The 18,178-nt window shown below is 40.8% G+C and overlaps 1 protein-coding gene across 1 annotated transcript in view; it reads left to right on the forward strand.

Moving 5' to 3' along the window:
- Positions 1 to 18,178, forward strand: part of PCNX1 (pecanex 1) — a 120,299-nt gene that overhangs the window by 15,687 nt on the left and 86,434 nt on the right. The window contains exons 2-5 of the mRNA XM_058162083.1: positions 3,904 to 4,009; positions 4,714 to 4,759; positions 12,503 to 12,592; positions 14,186 to 15,868. Of these exons, the coding sequence (XP_058018066.1) occupies positions 3,904 to 4,009; positions 4,714 to 4,759; positions 12,503 to 12,592; positions 14,186 to 15,868 (1,925 nt within the window). The remainder of the gene's footprint in view (positions 1 to 3,903; positions 4,010 to 4,713; positions 4,760 to 12,502; positions 12,593 to 14,185; positions 15,869 to 18,178) is intronic.

Genomic DNA, 18,178 nt, shown 5'->3' on the forward strand with positions numbered 1-18,178 from the left:
ATGAGGAGGCGTAGCGCCTCGCTTCCCTCAGTGCCACTAGGTAGGTCCTAGTATAGGATCTAACTAGTGTCCGATCAACCTCTGAGCGGCTGGACCTCCAGGAACTCTCTAGGCGTCTTCTCCGGCGTTTCATCCCCTCAGCTCCTCGGAGAACCAAGGGCGGTTGGGATCTGCGCGGGTCAGAGCCGCAAAGGCACGACACGGTCTAAAGCCCCAGCCGCAGCCCGTTCCCAGGCTGCAGCTAGTTCCTCTGCCGTGCCGTGAGCCAGACCCTCAGGAAGTGGCCCAAGCTCCGTCCGAAACCTCTCTGGGTCCATCAGGCGCCTGGGGCGGTACCAGCGTAATGGTTCCGTCTCCCTGCGGTGTTGGGTGGCGGTCAGAAAGTCCAGGCGAAGGAGAGGTGATCTGACCATGACAAAGGTTCAATGACTATTTCCTTTAAGTCCAGATCTCTCAACCACTGACCAGAGACAAAAATCAGGTCCAGTGTGCCTCCCCGATGTGAGTGGGGCCATCCACTACTTGAGTCAGGTCCAAGGCCGTCATGGAGCCAAGAACTCCCGAGCTACCGTCGATGGAGCGGCAGATGGCAGTTAAAGTCCCCATGACTAAAAGTCTGGGGTCTCCACTACCACCCGGCAAGCACCTCCAGGAGCTCGGGCAGGGCAGCTGTCACGCAGCAAGGAGCCAGGTACGCGACCAGCAAGCCCATCTGACATCTATGACCCCACCTCACAAAGAGGGATTCACACCCGGCAATCTGAGGTACAGTGGTCTCCCTCGGCTCTAGGCTCTCTTTAATAGCAACCGCCACCCCTCCACCCCTACCCTGGGCCCTCGGCTGATGGAATGCACGGAAACCTGGTGGGCACATCTCGACCAGGGGCACACCCCCTTCAGTGCCCAACCAGGTCTCCGTAACGCCTATAATATCCGCGGCACCCCCCTGAATCAGATCATGTATTAGGGGGGCCTTATTGGCCACGGACCGTGCGTTGCATAACACGGACCGTGCGTTGCATATATATATATGCTCCCAGAAGCACGAAGCTGAAGCCTGAAGATGACGAATGAGACTTCGTCGAAACGTCGCCAAGACACTTCCAATTTTACACGGGAGAAAACCCGAACAACCAAAGACCTATATATATATATCCTGTTTCCCCCAAAATAAGACATTCCGTGATAGTAAGCCCAATCGGGCTTTAGTACTTATTTCAGGGTTCAAAAAAATATAAGACAGGATCTTAGAACATGTGTGTGTGTGTGCAGCAACAACAAAATAATAAGATGGGAATCAGAACAAAATCAGATGGGATGGAACTGGGATCTTCTTAGTCTATTAACCATGTACAGAGTAGGACACTATTGGGACCCCAAGCCAATTGGCAGAACCAGGTTTTCAGGCCTTTTTCAGAAAGGAGGGTGATGGTGGATCTCACCTCAAACAGCACAATGTTCCAGAGTGAGGGAGCCAAGGCAGAAAAGGCTCTTCTCCTGTCTGTTGGCTACTGTATCCTTCTCCAGTCTGGTTACAACTTTTACTGATTCTTTTTCTGTTGATTTCCATATTTCTGTGTGTTATTTCACCAGTTCCTGTAGCCTTCCAACTTGGTAATGACTGGAGTATTGATCTTACTTCATCTTTTAATACTAGAGTTTCTTGTAAGTAGGGAATATCTTCTAAGATATCTCCACTGTACAGTGTTTCAGTATACACCTTTTCTTTAGCATACCTACCGTATATACTCGAATATAAGCCGATCCGAGTATAAGCCGAGGTCCCCAATTTTACCCCAAAAACTGGGGTAAACTGGGGACTCGAGTATAAGCCGAGGGTGGGAAATGAGGCACCTACCGGTTGGAGAAAGCCTCCCTCCCTCAGCTGAGAAGGCTGGCGGCTCCCCCGCCCCGCCCTCTCACTGCACAGGCAGGGCTTCCGTCCGGTAAAATGTGAAAAAAAGAAAAAAAAAAAACTCGAGTATAAGCCTATATACTCGAGTATAAGCGAGGCTTAAAAAAAAACCTCGAGTATAAGCCGTATAGACCCGAGTATAAGCCGAGGGGACGTTTTTCAGCACAAAAAACGTGCTGAAAAACTCGGCTTATACTCGAGTATATACGGTATTTGCAATCAGAGACCTTTTGCACTTTTGTGAGAAGAATAATTTTTTGGATTCTGCCATCTTGGGGGGCACTTTTATGAAGAATAACTTGGGTATAAAATAGTATAATAATATAAAGAAGCTTATTCTTACTTAGATATAGAAAAGTATCAAACAGGGAGCCATATGGTTCAGTCTTCTGTTCTTATGTGTTCATTAGTGCAGATGATAAAAAAAATGTGTGGGATAGCTAATAACAAACAACAATCTTGATAGGTTAGAGAAATGAAGCGAAAGTAATGGAATAAAACTGAATACAGAAAACAGCAAAGTTGTACATCTGAAAAGCAAAAATCAAATGCAGCAATATAGCACGGAGGTTGTCTGGCTTGGCTAGAGTGAGGTACAGCACTTGAGAAAAAGACCTTGAAATAGTAGTTGAATGCTACTGATAATGAGTCAGCGGGATGATGTGATTGCAAATATAAAGACAAAATTTTAAAGGCTTTAAAAGCATTATCTTGAAGACACTGGATAAGACCATCCATCACTATGGACTGATATATCATCAATAGGCTGATCATACTTGCAGTGCTTGGAAATTGTTAGGAGCTGGATGGGAAGCAATGAGCTGAAACTGAACCCTGGCAAGACCTAGTGGCTCTGGGTTTGGGGTTCTTTGGTCCATGGAAAATTGCTACCTTTGGTCTTGGATGGAATGGCATTGCCCCAAACAGAAGCACGAAGCTGAAGCCTGAAGATGACGTATGAGACTTCATCGAAACGTCGCCAAGACACTTCCAATTTTACGCGGGAGAAAACCCGAATAACCAAAGACCTACATATATATATATATCCTGTTTCCCCCAAAATAAGACATTCCGTGATAGTAAGCCCAATCGGGCTTTAGCACTTATTTCAGGGTTCAAAAAAATATAAGACAGGATCTTATTTTCGGGGAAACACAGTATGTGTGTGTGTGTGCAGCAACAACAAAATAATAAGATGGGAATCAGAACAAAATCAGATGGGATGGAACTGGGATCTTCTTAGTCTATTAACCATGTACAGAGTAGGACACTATTGGGACCCCAAGCCAATTGGCAGAACCAGGTTTTCAGGCCTTTTTCAGAAAGGAGGGTGATGGTGGATCTCACCTCAAACAGCACAATGTTCCAGAGTGAGGGAGCCAAGGCAGAAAAGGCTCTTCTCCTGTCTGTTGGCTACTGTATCCTTCTCCAGTCTGGTTACAACTTTTACTGATTCTTTTTCTGTTGATTTCCATATTTCTGTGTGTTATTTCACCAGTTCCTGTAGCCTTCCAACTTGGTAATGACTGGAATATTGATCTTACTTCATCTTTTAATACTAGAGTTTCTTGTAAGTAGGGAATATCTTCTAAGATATCTCCACTGTACACCTTTTCAGTATCTTCAGTATACACCTTTTCTTTAGCATACCTATTTGCAATCAGAGACCTTTTGCACTTTTGTGAGAAGAATAATTTTTTGGATTCTGCCATCTTGGGGGGCACTTTTATGAAGAATAACTTGGGTATAAAATAGTATAATAATATAAAGAAGCTTATTCTTACTTAGATATAGAAGAGATAGAACAACTCTTGATAATTTGCTAACTAAAGATTTTGGATTACAACATTGAATTTTGTGCAGTTTCAGTAGATATACTGAGTATTAACAATATTGGCAAATGAAGAAATTTCAAATATATCCTTTGGTGTAACTTGACATAAATAATCAAAATATTACTTTAAACATTAAATTTTTTTACCTTTTAGTGATCCAGGCGGAGGGATTGAGATGTCAGAATTTATTCGAGAAGCCACACCTCCAGTAGGATGCAGTTCCCGGAATTCTTTTGCTGGCCTAGATCTAAATAACCAGGTAAGAATTGTTTGGGAACACATGCCTTTTTTAAGTTAAATTCAGCTGAAATATGAGCCAAGTACCAGTACCCTTTAACATTCATGGTTATTTTTATTTCATCATCCTTTGTTTTAGTTTATTGAGGATCTGTTACTTCCGTTGCTTTTCGTCAGTTTCCAGGATTTTAACATCGTACATTTATTACTGCAATATCATACACTTGTTAAATTCTTTCAAAGTGTTTCTTTTTTATTTACATAATTTGTTGAAGTTATTCTGGCAATGAAACCGTTATTTTTGTTGCTATTCTCTGCAGCTGTTTAACATTGGGCTGATTGGATTCTGTGAATCATTGTATTTGGATGTCTGTAGGTATTACTAATTGCAGTTATTTATGCATTATTGTTATGAGTGATGGTGATTCACATTATTTAAAACATTATTTAAAATTCCAAAATTATTTTATGAGAGGAGCAAAAATAGCAGAATGATTTGGGGGGGAGGGGAAGCAATTATATGATTAATTTGCAGTAGACAATAGCTTAATATTTTGTGTTTACAAAATAATCATTTTTAAAAGATTATTTTTTAAAAAGCTTAAAGATACTATTCCTATTATTCTATTAATAAAGAGGATTTCAGGTATTTACTCCAGTTATCCCAATTTTGCCTAAGAAGGTAAATTACTGGTGCAACTCATTTGGTTATTTCTTTCTTTTTAGATTGGATCAGGTTTATCTCGTCATGGAACTGCAGCTACCATTAAAGGTAACGTTCTAATTTTCATCTTTGAATAACCTCAGCAGATGCATTAGAATAGAATAGAATAGAATAGAATAGAATAGAATTTTTATAGAATAGAATTTTTATTGGCCAAGTGTGATTGGACACACAAGGAATTTGTCTTGGTGCATATGCTCTCAGTGTACATAAAAGAAAAGATACGTTCATCAAGGTACAACATTTACAACACAATTGATGGTCAATATATCAATATAAATCATAAGGATTGCCAGCAACAAGTTATAGTCATACAGTCATAAATGGAAAGAGATTGGTGATGGAAACTATGAGAAGATTAATAGTAGTGCAGATTCAGTAAATAGTTTGACAGTGTTGATGGAATTATTTGTTTAGCAGAGTGATGGCCTTCGGGAAAAAACTGTTCTTGTGTCTAGTTGTTCTGGTGTGCAGTGCTCTATAGCTGCTTTTGAGGGTAGGAGTTGAAACAGTTTATGTCCAGGATGCGAGGGTCTGTAAATATTTTCACAGCCCTCTTCTTGATTCGTGCAGTATACAGGTCCTCAATGGAAGGCAGGTTGGTAGCAATTATTTTTCTGCAGTTCTAATTATCCTCTGAAGTCTGTGTTTTTCTTATTGGGTTGCAGAACCGAACCAGACAGTTATAGAGGTGCAAATGACAGACTCAATAATTCCTCTGTAGAATTGGATCAGCAGCTCCTTGGGCAGTTTGAGCTTACTGAGTTGGCACAGAAAGAACATTCTTTGTTGTCCTTTTTAATGATGTTTTGATGTTAGCTGTCCATTTGAGATCTTGCGATATGATAGAACCCAGAAATTTGAAGGTTTCTACTGTTGATACTGTGTTGTCAAGTATTGTGAGAGGTGGAAGTATGGAAGGGTTTCTCCTAAAGTCTACCACCATTTCTACGGTTTTGAGTGTGTTCAGTTCCAGATTGTTTTGGTTGCACCACAAGGCTAGTCTTTCGACCTCTTGTCTATATGCGGATTCGTCATTGTCTCGAATGAGACCAATCACTGTTGTGTCATCTGCGAACTTCAGTAGCTTAACAGATGGATCATTGGAGATGCAGTCATTGGTATACAGAGAGAAGAGAAGTGGGGAGAGCACACAGCCTTGGGGGCCCCCTGTGCTAATTGTACAGGTATTTGATGTGATCTTGCTTAGCTTCACCTGCTGCTTCCTGTTTGTTAGGAAGCTTGTGATCCACTTACAAGTCTGTTCCGGTACCTGTAGCTGGTTTAGCTTAGTTAGAAGAATGTCTGGAATGATGGTATTGAATGCTGAACTAAAGTCTACAAAAAGGACCCTTGCATAGGTCTTTGGAGACTCAAGATGTTGAGCGTTTGAAGCAAGAAGGAACATAATTTAATTTTTCTCCTGTGCGCTGCTTAGAGAGTCCAAGCAATGGGTGTTAACCTCGTCTGATTGGCCAGAGACTGAGTTGAGATTTATTTGTTTGGCCACACCTCCTCCTCCTGGGCTGGCTAGTGCCATCAACTACGAACTGGGGTCCTCCTTCCATCACAGGTGTTCCCGGGCCTCTGCCACCTTCACTCCCTCCTTGGTGGGGATCGTCTGGAGGAAGGTCAGAGATCTGAATTATCACAGGAAATGTGTGACATGATTGGACACACTATTTCTAAAGGTATTGATGCAGCCCTCACTCAGGGGCGTTCTAACCCCATTGCCATTGCCTGAGCCCTGTCAACGGGCCCTTCACCCAGTGATTCATCTCGACAGGTAATATATTCAGGAGCCTCAGTCTTCCTTACCCTCACATCATAGCAACTTGTCGCTTATCGATGAGGAAGACATGGCAGACTTTAATCTTTCCAAGGACGAGGGGATCCTACCAGATAAACCTGCCACCACAGGGCTTTTCCGCCATGATCTATTTAAAACTATTGCTTAAGGCAAAAACAACAGCCAAAATGGGGGTGCTTCTTGGGCATTCTGAGGGATCCACAGACCCTCAAGACCTCACTTTTCTTCTTTTCACTGAACCTGTCATGTAGCAGGACATTATTCCATTGCCCAAACTATCAGTTGATGTTATCCAACAGCAATAGAATCAGCCCGGGACCATTTCTGTCTCTAGTAGGATGGACAGGAAAATGTACATGGTGGAGCAAGAGCTTGAGGAACTCTTGAAGCTACCCACTGTAGACCTAGCTACCTCTAGCATCTTTCCTTCAGATTCGGCTGAAGGCTTGAAAACCAAGGACAGAAGGACTGAGCTGACCGCTTGTAAGACCCACCAAGCGGCTGCCTGGGCAATTCGATCTGCCACGGCGGCGTCCTTCTTTGCCAGGACATCTCTAATTTGGCTTTGCCAAATGCAATCACGTGTCTCTCCTGACAACACTCAGTTGAATCAGGACATAAACAAGCTGATCCGCGGTAACCGAGTATTCCGCTGATGCAACCTCAATACGGCGAAGTTTGCCTCAAGGGCCCTCGCGTCAAATGTAACATCTAGACGTCTTTTATGGCTGCGACATTGGCAAGCCGACATGAAGATGAAATGGAGGCTAGCTTCGGCCCCCTTCAAAGGGGGAAACCTCTTCGGAGAGGCCTTAAACCCCATCCTAGTGGAAGGCAGAGACAAGAGGAAGGATCTTCCTCACGTTTACAGAAGGACAGATAGGAGGCCCGCTTTTCCCTATCTCAGACAGCCATTTCATATGCTTGACACCAGGACCCAGGCCCTGGCCTGTCAAAGGGCTTATCCTCAGGGCGCGGATAGATCAGTGGACAGGCAGTCCTTTCATGATCGCACCAGACAACTGCAATCCAGACGTCCCTTTCGGGGTGGAAGCTATTGGCCCTACCGTCGGACCAAGTGACTGCTCCAACATCAGTCCCATTGGCGGGTGTCTTGGAAGGTTTGTCAGCCAATGGCATTGCACAACCACTGACGCTTGGGCATTACAAACAGTATTAAATTATGTTCCTTCTTGCTTCAAACGCTCTACCATCATCCCAGTGCCGAAGAAGCCCACCATCAAGGAACTGAATGACTACAGACCAGTTGCTTTAACATCTGTAGTCATGAAAACCTTTGAAAGGCTAGTGCTTTCCTACCTGAAAACCATCACGGATCCGCTGTTAGACCCCTTGCAATTTGCATACCGAGCAAATAGATCAACAGATGATGCTGTTAATATGGCTCTGCACTACATCCTACAACATCTTGAGTCTCCAAAGACCTATGCAAGGGTGGTGCAACCAAAACAATCTGGAACTGAACACACTCAAAACCGTAGAAATGGTGGTAGACTTTAGGAGAAACCCTTCCATACTTCCACCTCTCACAATACTTGACAGCACAGTATCAACAGTAGAAACCTTCAAATTTCTGGGTTCTATCATATCGCAAGATCTCAAATGGACAGCTAACATCAAAAACATCATTAAAAAAGGACAACAAAGAATGTTCTTTCTGCGCCAACTCAGTAAGCTCAAATTGCCCAAGGAGCTGCTGATTCAATTCTACAGAGGAATTATTGAGTCTGTCATTTGCACCTCTATAACTATCTGGTTCGGTTCTGCAACCCAACAAGAAAAACACAGACTTCAGAGGATAATTAGAACTGCAGAAAAAATAATTGCTACCAACCTGCCTTCCATTGAGGACCTGTATACTGCACGAATCAAGAAGAGGGCCGTGAAAATATTTACAGATCCCTCGCATCCTGGACATAAACTGTTTCAACTCCTACCCTCAAAACGACGCTATAGAGAACTGCACACCAGAACAACTAGACACAAGAACAGTTTTTTCCCGAAGGCCATCACTCTGCTAAACAAATAATTCCCTCAACACTGTCAGACTATTTACTGAATCTGCACTACTATTAATCGTTTCATAGTTCCCATCACCAATCTCTTTCCACTTATGACTGTATGACTATAACTTGTTGCTGGCAATCCTTATGATTTATATTGATATATTGACCATCAATTGTGTTGTAAATGTTGTACCTTGATGAACGTATCTTTTCTTTTATGTACACTGAGAGCATATGCACCAAGACAAATTCCTTGTGTGTCCAATCACACTTGGCCAATAAAATTCTATTCTATTCTATTCTATTCTATTCTATTCTATTCTATTCTATTCTATTCTATTCTATTCTATTCTATTCTATAAATAAAACCAGCTAATGCAGCAAAATGAACTAACATGCATCATCAGCGTTCAACTGCTCTAGAAAATAATATTAGAATAGAAAACAATAATATTAACATTTTCTGAAAAACAGGTAGTTAGGGACATTTCTAATTTAGGAGAAACCCTTCCATACTTCCACCTCTCACAATACTTGACAGCACAGTATCAACAGTAGAAACCTTCAAATTTCTGGGTTCTATCATATCGCAAGATCTCAAATGGACAGCTAACATCAAAACATCATTAAAAAGGACAACAAAGAATGTTCTTTCTGCGCCAACTCAGTAAGCTCAAACTGCCCAAGGAGCTGCTGATCCAATTCTACAGAGGAATTATTGAGTCTGTCATTTGCACCTCTATAACTGTCTGGTTCGGTTCTGCAACCCAACAAGAAAAACACAGACTTCAGAGGATAATTAGAACTGCAGAAAAATAATTGCTACCAACCTGCCTTCCATTGAGGACCTGTATACTGCACGAATCAAGAAGAGGGCCGTGAAAATATTTACAGATCCCTCGCATCCTGGACATAAACTGTTTCAACTCCTACCCTCAAAGCAGCTATAGAGCACTGCACACCAGAACAACTAGACACAAGAACAGTTTTTCCCGAAGGCCATCACTCTGCTAAACAAATAATTCCCTCAACACTGTCAGACTATTTACTGAATCTGCACTACTATTAATCGTTTCATAGTTGGAATAAGTCAGGTCCGGCCATACAGGTTTTCCCTCCTTGCAACGTTATAGAATAGAATAGAATAGAAGGTAATCAACAACTGGCAGATGACCTGAATGAGTTTTACTGCAGGTTTGAAAGGAAACTACAGCCACCTATGTCCACAACCCCCATCTCAGACACACCAACAACAGCCAAGCCTCCTACAACTGACCCCATTTCATTGGGTTCACAACCCCTAGTGATCACAGAAAAGGAAGTGCAGGACCTATTTCACAGACAAAAGCCAGGAAAAGCTCCAGGCCCAGACAAGATAACTCCTTCTTGCTTCAAATGCTCTACCATCATCCCAGTGCGAAGAAGACTACAGACCAGTTGCTTTAACATCTGTCGTCATGAAAACCTTTGAAAGGCTAGTGCTTTCCTACCTGAAAACCATCACGGATCCGCTGTTAGACCCCTTGCAATTTGCATACCGAGCAAATAGATCAACAGATGATGCTGTTAATATGGCTCTGCACTACATCCTACAACATCTTGAGTCTCCAAAGACCTATGCAAGGGTCCTTTTTGTAGACTTTAGTTCAGCATTCAATACCATCATTCCAGACATTCTTCTAACTAAGCTAAACCAGCTACAGGTACCGGAACAGACTTGTAAGTGGATCACAAGCTTCCTAACAAACAGGAAGCAGCAGGTGAAGCTAAGCAAGATCACATCAAATACCTGTACAATTAGCACAGGGCCCCCCCAAGGCTGTGTGCTCTTCCCACTTCTCTTCTCTCTGTATACCAATGACTGCATCTCCAATGATCCATCTGTTAAGCTACTGAAGTTCGCAGATGACACAACAGTGATTGGTCTCATTCGAGACAATGATGAATCCGCATATAGACAAGAGATCGAAAGACTAGCCTTGTGGTGCAACCAAAACAATCTGGAACTGAACACACTCAAAACCGTAGAAATGGTGGTAGACTTTAGGAGAAACCCTTCCATACTTCCACCTCTCACAATACTTGACAGCACAGTATCAACAGTAGAAACCTTCAAATTTCTGGGTTCTATCATATCGCAAGATCTCAAATGGACAGCTAACATCAAAAACATCATTAAAAAAGGACAACAAAGAATGTTCTTTCTGCGCCAACTCAGTAAGCTCAAACTGCCCAAGGAGCTGCTGATTCAATTCTACAGAGGAATTATTGAGTCTGTCATTTGCACCTCTATAACTGTCTGGTTCGGTTCTGCAACCCAACAAGAAAAACACAGACTTCAGAGGATAATTAGAACTGCAGAAAAAATAATTGCTACCAACCTGCCTTCCATTGAGGACCTGTATACTGCACGAATCAAGAAGAGGGCCGTGAAAATATTTACAGATCCCTCGCATCCTGGACATAAACTGTTTCAACTCCTACCCTCAAAGCAGCTATAGAGCACTGCACACCAGAACAACTAGACACAAGAACAGTTTTTTCCCGAAGGCCATCACTCTGCTAAACAAATAATTCCCTCAACACTGTCAGACTATTTACTGAATCTGCACTACTATTAATCGTTTCATAGTTCCCATCACCAATCTCTTTCCACTTATGACTGTATGACTATAACTTGTTGCTGGCAATCCTTATGATTTATATTGATATATTGACCATCAATTGTGTTGTAAATGTTGTACCTTGATGAACGTATCTTTTCTTTTATGTACACTGAGAGCATATGCACCAAGACAAATTCCTTGTGTGTCCAATCACACTTGGCCAATAAAATTCTATTCTATTCTATTCTATTCTATTCTATTCTATTCTATTCTATTCTATTCTATTCTATTCTATTCTATTCTATTCTATAAATAAAACCAGCTAATGCAGCAAAATGAACTAACATGCATCATCAGCGTTCAACTGCTCTAGAAAATAATATTAGAAATAGAAAACAATAATATTAACATTTTCTGAAAAACAGGTAGTTAGGGACATTTTCTAATTTAGGAGAAAGTATAGAGGATTTCAGGGCTTGGGGCAGCCAAGAAGACATTTGGTGATTTCCCATCTTCTTCACTTCACATGGGGTTAGAACCTTCAATTTAGTTTCCTTTAAATAATGCATAAGTGAGCCAAATCTTCTTGGGGATATAATGTTGAATGAACTTGTTTTGTTGATATAAGGAATTACATTAAAACATGTCCTTAGCCCCTGGTGATTGCTCTCGTGTCCTCGGTGTGTGTGATTTTGTATGGAAGAATGGATTCAAGAATTACAGGTCATTTGTATCATTGCAAACAGGGAATTTAGAGGTGTTAGTGCTCTTTCATCCTTATACGAAGGGTGAGACTTATTTTGGTTTTAAGGATGTACTGACCATTTGAGATTTCATTTGCAATATATATCCTCACCATATCATATATGAGAGTCGTTTTCGTGCTATCATCTTATAGGGATTATCTGGGGCTGTTCACTGGAAATAGTAAGGTAAGCCCTGAGTATGATGAGGTCTCACAGACTGCAACTGGCCTCCCTGTTTTAAATTCTGCAGCTTCTTGAATAGTGGATGTAACACTAGCAAGCTCTCTTAGTCTTCCTCGATGAATCTTTTTTCTCATCAGTTTTGTGGTTTCACAGACATATTAGCCAGCAACGTAATATAATTTAATATGGTGGAGATGTCCTATTATCTTTTGGTTTTCTTAGTTGCCCTGTCGCAGTGTAGCCTTACATTAATACAACAGGAGTATGCAACAGGGTCCCTGCTGATGTAATACAGATTAGAGTATACAATTCAGATCATTATAACTATATGTAGAGAATTAAAAACACCTTTTAAATTCTATTTTCCTTTAGGCATATAGGGTGATGCTTTCTGAGCTAACATTATTTCTACTACTTAGGTGATACAGATACTGCAAAGACTTCTGATGATATCAGTCTGAGTCTTGGTCAGAGTTCTAGTCTTTGTAAAGAAGGGAGTGAAGAGCAAGGTATGTATATCTTGTTCAACCTTTTATGTTTTATATCCATGTTACTTTTTTAGTAAAACAAATAATAACTCTCTTAATTTTGTATTTGCAAAATAATAGTCATTTAACTGTAGCTTGCGGTATTAATTGATCATTTTATATGTCATATAATCAAGGTAAAGTTACGGTGATCACATCTGAAGTCTTTTGCTATTCTAAAGTCTTTTAATTATTTTCTAGCAAACCTCAGAGGGTGTTAGATGTGTCATAAGTATTTTTCTCTGTGGATTCATATGCTAGTGATATGAATCTTAATGAAAGTAGCTTGCAAAGAGTTAGAATTAAACAGTTATTTTTTTAAAAAAAGACTTCTCTACAACAAACTTGATAAAGTGATTTTCACACATATCCATATGTTATATTTTGCATGCTTCCAGATCTGCAGTCAAGTGAGCTAATGCACTTAGCATAATATTCATACAAAATTAATGACTTGTTTTTGTTATCTGGACTTCATCAAAAAGTTAACTTACTGTAATTACCAAGACTGATTACTTACAATATTTTTTATTCACAATATTTTATTATTTAATTATGGGGGCACGATAGCTAGGTGGTTAAAGACTGAGCTTGTCAGCTGGAAAGCTGACAGCCCAGGTTCGAGACCCAAGCGCCACATGGAAGGTAAGCTCCTGTTGTTTCCCCAGCTCCTGCTCTTGATAAGTAAGGGACTGCATTTTCAATTTTCCCCATACACCTATGATCCCCATCTCTGCCCTTTTGACTGCTGCCCACCAAGCTGGGCACTGTGGCTCAGGGCATCTTGGTTCACCACGACCCTGTGGCTGCAGGAAGGGCATAGGTGAGGAAAGATAGGCGGTTGGGGGGACTTGCAATATTTTTGTGGTTAACATTGCAGAGGGGGCCCAAATACCCAAAATTTGATTATGTGATCACAGGGATGCTACAACAGCTGTAACCTGGAGATTTATTTTATTTTATTTATTTATTTATTTTATTTGCATTTATATCCCGCCCTTCTCCAAAGACTCAGGGCGGCTTACACTATGTCAGGCAATAGTCTTCATCCATTTTGTATACTATATACAAAGTCAACTTATTGCCCCCCAACAATCTGGGTCCTCATTTTACCTACCTTATAAAGGATGGAAGGCTGAGTCAACCTTGGGCCTGGTGGGACTTGAACCTGCAATATTGCAAGCAGCTGCTGTTAATAACAGGCTGAGATTGGTCATCAATCCCTTCAATCAGCCACTGTAACTTAGAATGGTCACTGAATTAATGGTTGTAAGTTAAGAACTACCTATACTTTGTAAAATACTTATTCTACCTCTTTTGGGTTCTTGCATTAATTCCATGTAATGGTTTCCTCCATTATCATTGTTTAGGGTTTTGGTAGACTGTGATATTCTTGTGCATAGATTTGCTGAAAGATGAATAACTAAGAAAATAATAAGGTGTGGATTTTAGTCATTTGTGAGAGCAGATTCTGTATTCACACATTAGCTGAATTTTTTTTAGAATAAATGATATTTTATAACTGAGAGTAATATGCAAAATTCTTAATTTTGTTTCATTTTTTTAAACAAACAGATTTGACAGCTGATCGGAAGACTTTTCATCTGGTCTCCATTGATTCCTTTGTATCCATTCAGCCCTCATTGTCAACTGCACAAGAGTTATCAAGAGACAATACTGATAAAGTGTGCCTTCCTAATCAGCATATAGATCCTTCTGTGTCCAATGCATGTGACACTGAAATGGTTTCTCTTGTCCCTTTGCATTCACACTCGTACAGGAAAGATCATAGACCACGAGGTGTGCCACGGACTTCCAGTTCAGCTGTTGCATTTCCAGATGTATCACTAAATGACTTTCCTCTCTACCAGCAAAGGCGGGGGCTGGATACTGTCAGTGAATTAGAAGCTTGCAAGCCTCGAACAGGATCCAAAGAATCATTAGCTGAGAACTCATGTATCTCTGGTGTATTTCAACTAGATGATATTCTAAAATGTAGCAGTCCACAGCTGCTAGTCAAAAGCAGCAGGAGTAAATCTCTACAAGCAGATAAAAGTGTGGATAGCCTGAGAAGCCTGAGTACAAGAAGTAGTGGCTCAACAGAGAGTTATTGTAGTGGGACTGACCGTGACACTATCAGTACTGTCAGCAGCTATAAAAGTGAGCAGACAAGTTCTACTCATATAGAAAGCATGTTGTCAGACCATGAGGTATCACCTAAAGAAGAGAAAAAAAGCAGCAAGAAAAAAGACTATGCTGTTGATTCCGAGGACTGTCACGTTGCTACTAACAAAAGGACGAGCAAGGAAAGAACTATAGTTGAAACTAACACCAGCAGTTGCATTCAAGTAGAAGAATGCCTGAATGCATCAGAGGAGATGCACAATCAGAGGGCCCTTAGTACCTCTGCTTCAGAAGAAGCAAATAAGAATCCTCATGCTAATGAACTAACAACACAAGCAGAACAGTCTCCCGGAAACCCTACTGTGAAAAGAGATGAACATAAAGAGAAATCTTCCGTGGTTGACTCAAGAACTTTTAAGGAAATGGTAGAAAAGCAGAAGGAGGGGGATGTGCGTCCTAAATCCTGTAGCTTAATCCATCGGACAGCTTCAGCTCAAAAATCCAGCAGGAGAAGGACAGGGAAAAAACGGGCGAGTAGTTTTGACACAAGCCGACACAAAGAGTATATTTCCTTCCGAGGAGTATCTGCTACCAAGCTCCACAGTGCAGGTTTTTGCCATGATGAAGACTCAAGTGATCAAAGTGATTTGAGCCGAACTTCAAGTATGCAGTCAGCCCACCAGTTCAGCAGTGATAGCTCTTCCAGCACAACTTCTCATTCATGCCAGTCTCCTGAAGGAAAATTCAATGCCCTAAAGACAAAATATATTGCCAAAGAGAGAGGCACAGACTTGGAAAATTCTTACAAAATTCACTTGGGCACAGATACGATTGTCAAAAAGCATTCAACCCGACAGACTCACAGTACAAACAGTGCCAAGAGTCGTACCAGGGTATTAAGCTTGGATAGTGGTGCAGTAGCCTGTTTGAATGATCCAAATCTAATGATGCCAGATACAATAAAACAACTAACAACTTCTAAATCTGACTTAGAGGCCAAAGAGGGAGAAGTGCTTGATGAGCTATCTCTGTTGGGAAGGGCTTCACAACTAGAATCAGTCACTCGCTCTAGAAATAGCTTACCAAACCAGCCTATGTTTACTGAAAGAGAAGATCAGGAAAAGGGAAGCATTGGTAAGTAACTGGAATACTTAGATGCAGCACTGTCTCTCAGTGTGGTTTTCCGCTACATAGTATACATTGGCTTATAAGAAATTTCAACTTCTTGCAAGTTATGGGTGTTTTACATTTTGAGATCATTTTATGCTAATGCTATTCTGAGTTCAATTAGCATCAAATACAGCATTACTATTGCTAATATTGGATCCTTCAACTCGAACTAAGACAGGTTGAACAAATACAATCTCTACAGAATTAATGAGGTCAGTTGGACACATTGGAATGTTGAAAATGTGGTATTGATGCTATCACAAAATGGATGTCTTGGCAGGTCTTACCACAAATACCCTTTGTCAAAAGACAAACTGGTGAAGTTGTTCCCGGCTATCAAAGAATATAATCCCTACTGCCCCTGGTTATCATTCATTTTCTGATCTAGTGAGCACACTTCCAAATTAAAAAAAATAGTTAAAACTATCATTTGTATTAATTTTCTAAGAATTGATGTGATTATGGTAAATGAGAACAATATTACAACCTAAGTGCCAGCCAATTACAGCCTAGTGCCAAAAACATCAATTTTAAAAAGCCAGACAGGATAGGCAATCTGACAGGTGCCCAGTGAGGTATCTGTAGGCATATTGTTACCCAAGTATATGATGCTTTGTATTTGTCTTCTAGTAAAATATTTACTTTTATCATGTTTCATCTGTAATAATGAGGTAAAGTTGAACATATTTGCATTCTACTTCTTCAAGCTCTTAAATATGTATAACATCTTTCCTTTCAAGTTTTTCCGTTGCCTCTCTTTGTGCTATTGTCATGACTGAACAAAACACAGATTTCTTTTCTTTTGTAGTGTGGTACCATCTGGCCTTTTTGTGAGTCCCATAAGTTAGTTCTTGATATATGTGTGTTTCTTCAATATAACAATTCCTATATTGCTTTCATCATCACCAACTATTCCAGTGGAACATGGTTGCAATGTATATTGTAATGCTGAATTAGAGCAAGTATGTAAACAGATACAAATTTTTTCTAAAGCATTTTCCAGTATCTACCGTATTTTTCGGAGTATAAGACACACCTTCCCCTCCCCCCCCAAAAAAAGTGGGTGAAAATTTAGGTTCATCTTATAGACCGAATATGGGTGTTTTTGGCCTTCCAAACCCTCCGCGGGTCGTGTTTTCGCCCTCCCTGGCCCCCAGAAGCACTCTACAGGCAAAGAAAGGGTGTGGTTTTTGCAAAAATGGTCACATTTTTGGTGAAAATGGGCCGTGTGGTGCACTGCAAAGTGCTGCTTCTGGGGGCCTGGGAGGGTGAAAACGTGACACGCGGAAGGCTTGGGAGCCCAAAAACGGGGCTGTTTTTGGTGAAAACAGGCCGTGTGGGGCACTGCAGAGTGCTTCTGTGGGCCAGGGAGGGTGAAAAACTGACGCATTGAGGACAAAAACTATTTTTTTCTTGTTTTCCTCCTGTAAATTTAGGTGTGTCTTATAGTCTGAAAAATAAAGTATATTTTGCAGTAGATTTAAGATCCATGTTTGTTTCTTGAGGACAATGAAACCAGCTCTTTGCCCTCTAAGTATATTGACTAATACTTCTGAAGATGAAGGAGATATTTCTTTCCATAAAATGGCTGTTATTTGATTCTTTAAGTACATTAGGGGCTAGTTAGCTATTTGCTTAATATGTCTATTCAAGTTCTACTTTAGGTCACTTTTAAACATACTTGACAGTCAAGAAAGTCTATTAGTACAGGCAGTCCTTGACTTACAACGGCACTGAAAAAAGTGACTTACGATCATTTTTCACACTTGATTGTTGCAGCATCCCCATGGCCATGTGATTTACATTTGGATGCTTGACAACTGACTCACATTTGTGACGGTTGCAGTGCCCCTGGGTCACCTGATCATCTTTTGCAACCTTCTGACAAGCAAAGTCAATGGGGAAGCCAAGTTCACTTAACAACCGGGTTATTAATTTAACAACTGTGGTGATTCACTTAACAAATGTAGCAAGAAAAATCGTAAAATGGGGCAAAACTCACTTAACAAATCTCTCACCTAGCAACATAAATTTTGGGCTGGATTGTCATCGTAAGTTGAGGACTACCTGTAGTAGCAGCATATCACAAGCACACCAGCACCTTCCAGCTTAGAAATTCTTGTAAAATAATTATGTTTTGTATAAACCTGAACTTTCATATCAGTAGAGTAGCCAATGATCAAAACATAACTTAGAACAATAGAGTGGCAGAAAGAAAAGCATCTCCAATTGATGGTTCTGGTTTGTAAGCATTTCCTCAGTAGTATCTTGTAT

Source organism: Ahaetulla prasina, chromosome 1 (assembly GCF_028640845.1).
Source record: "Ahaetulla prasina isolate Xishuangbanna chromosome 1, ASM2864084v1, whole genome shotgun sequence".
Classification (NCBI taxonomy): domain Eukaryota; kingdom Metazoa; phylum Chordata; class Lepidosauria; order Squamata; family Colubridae; genus Ahaetulla; species Ahaetulla prasina.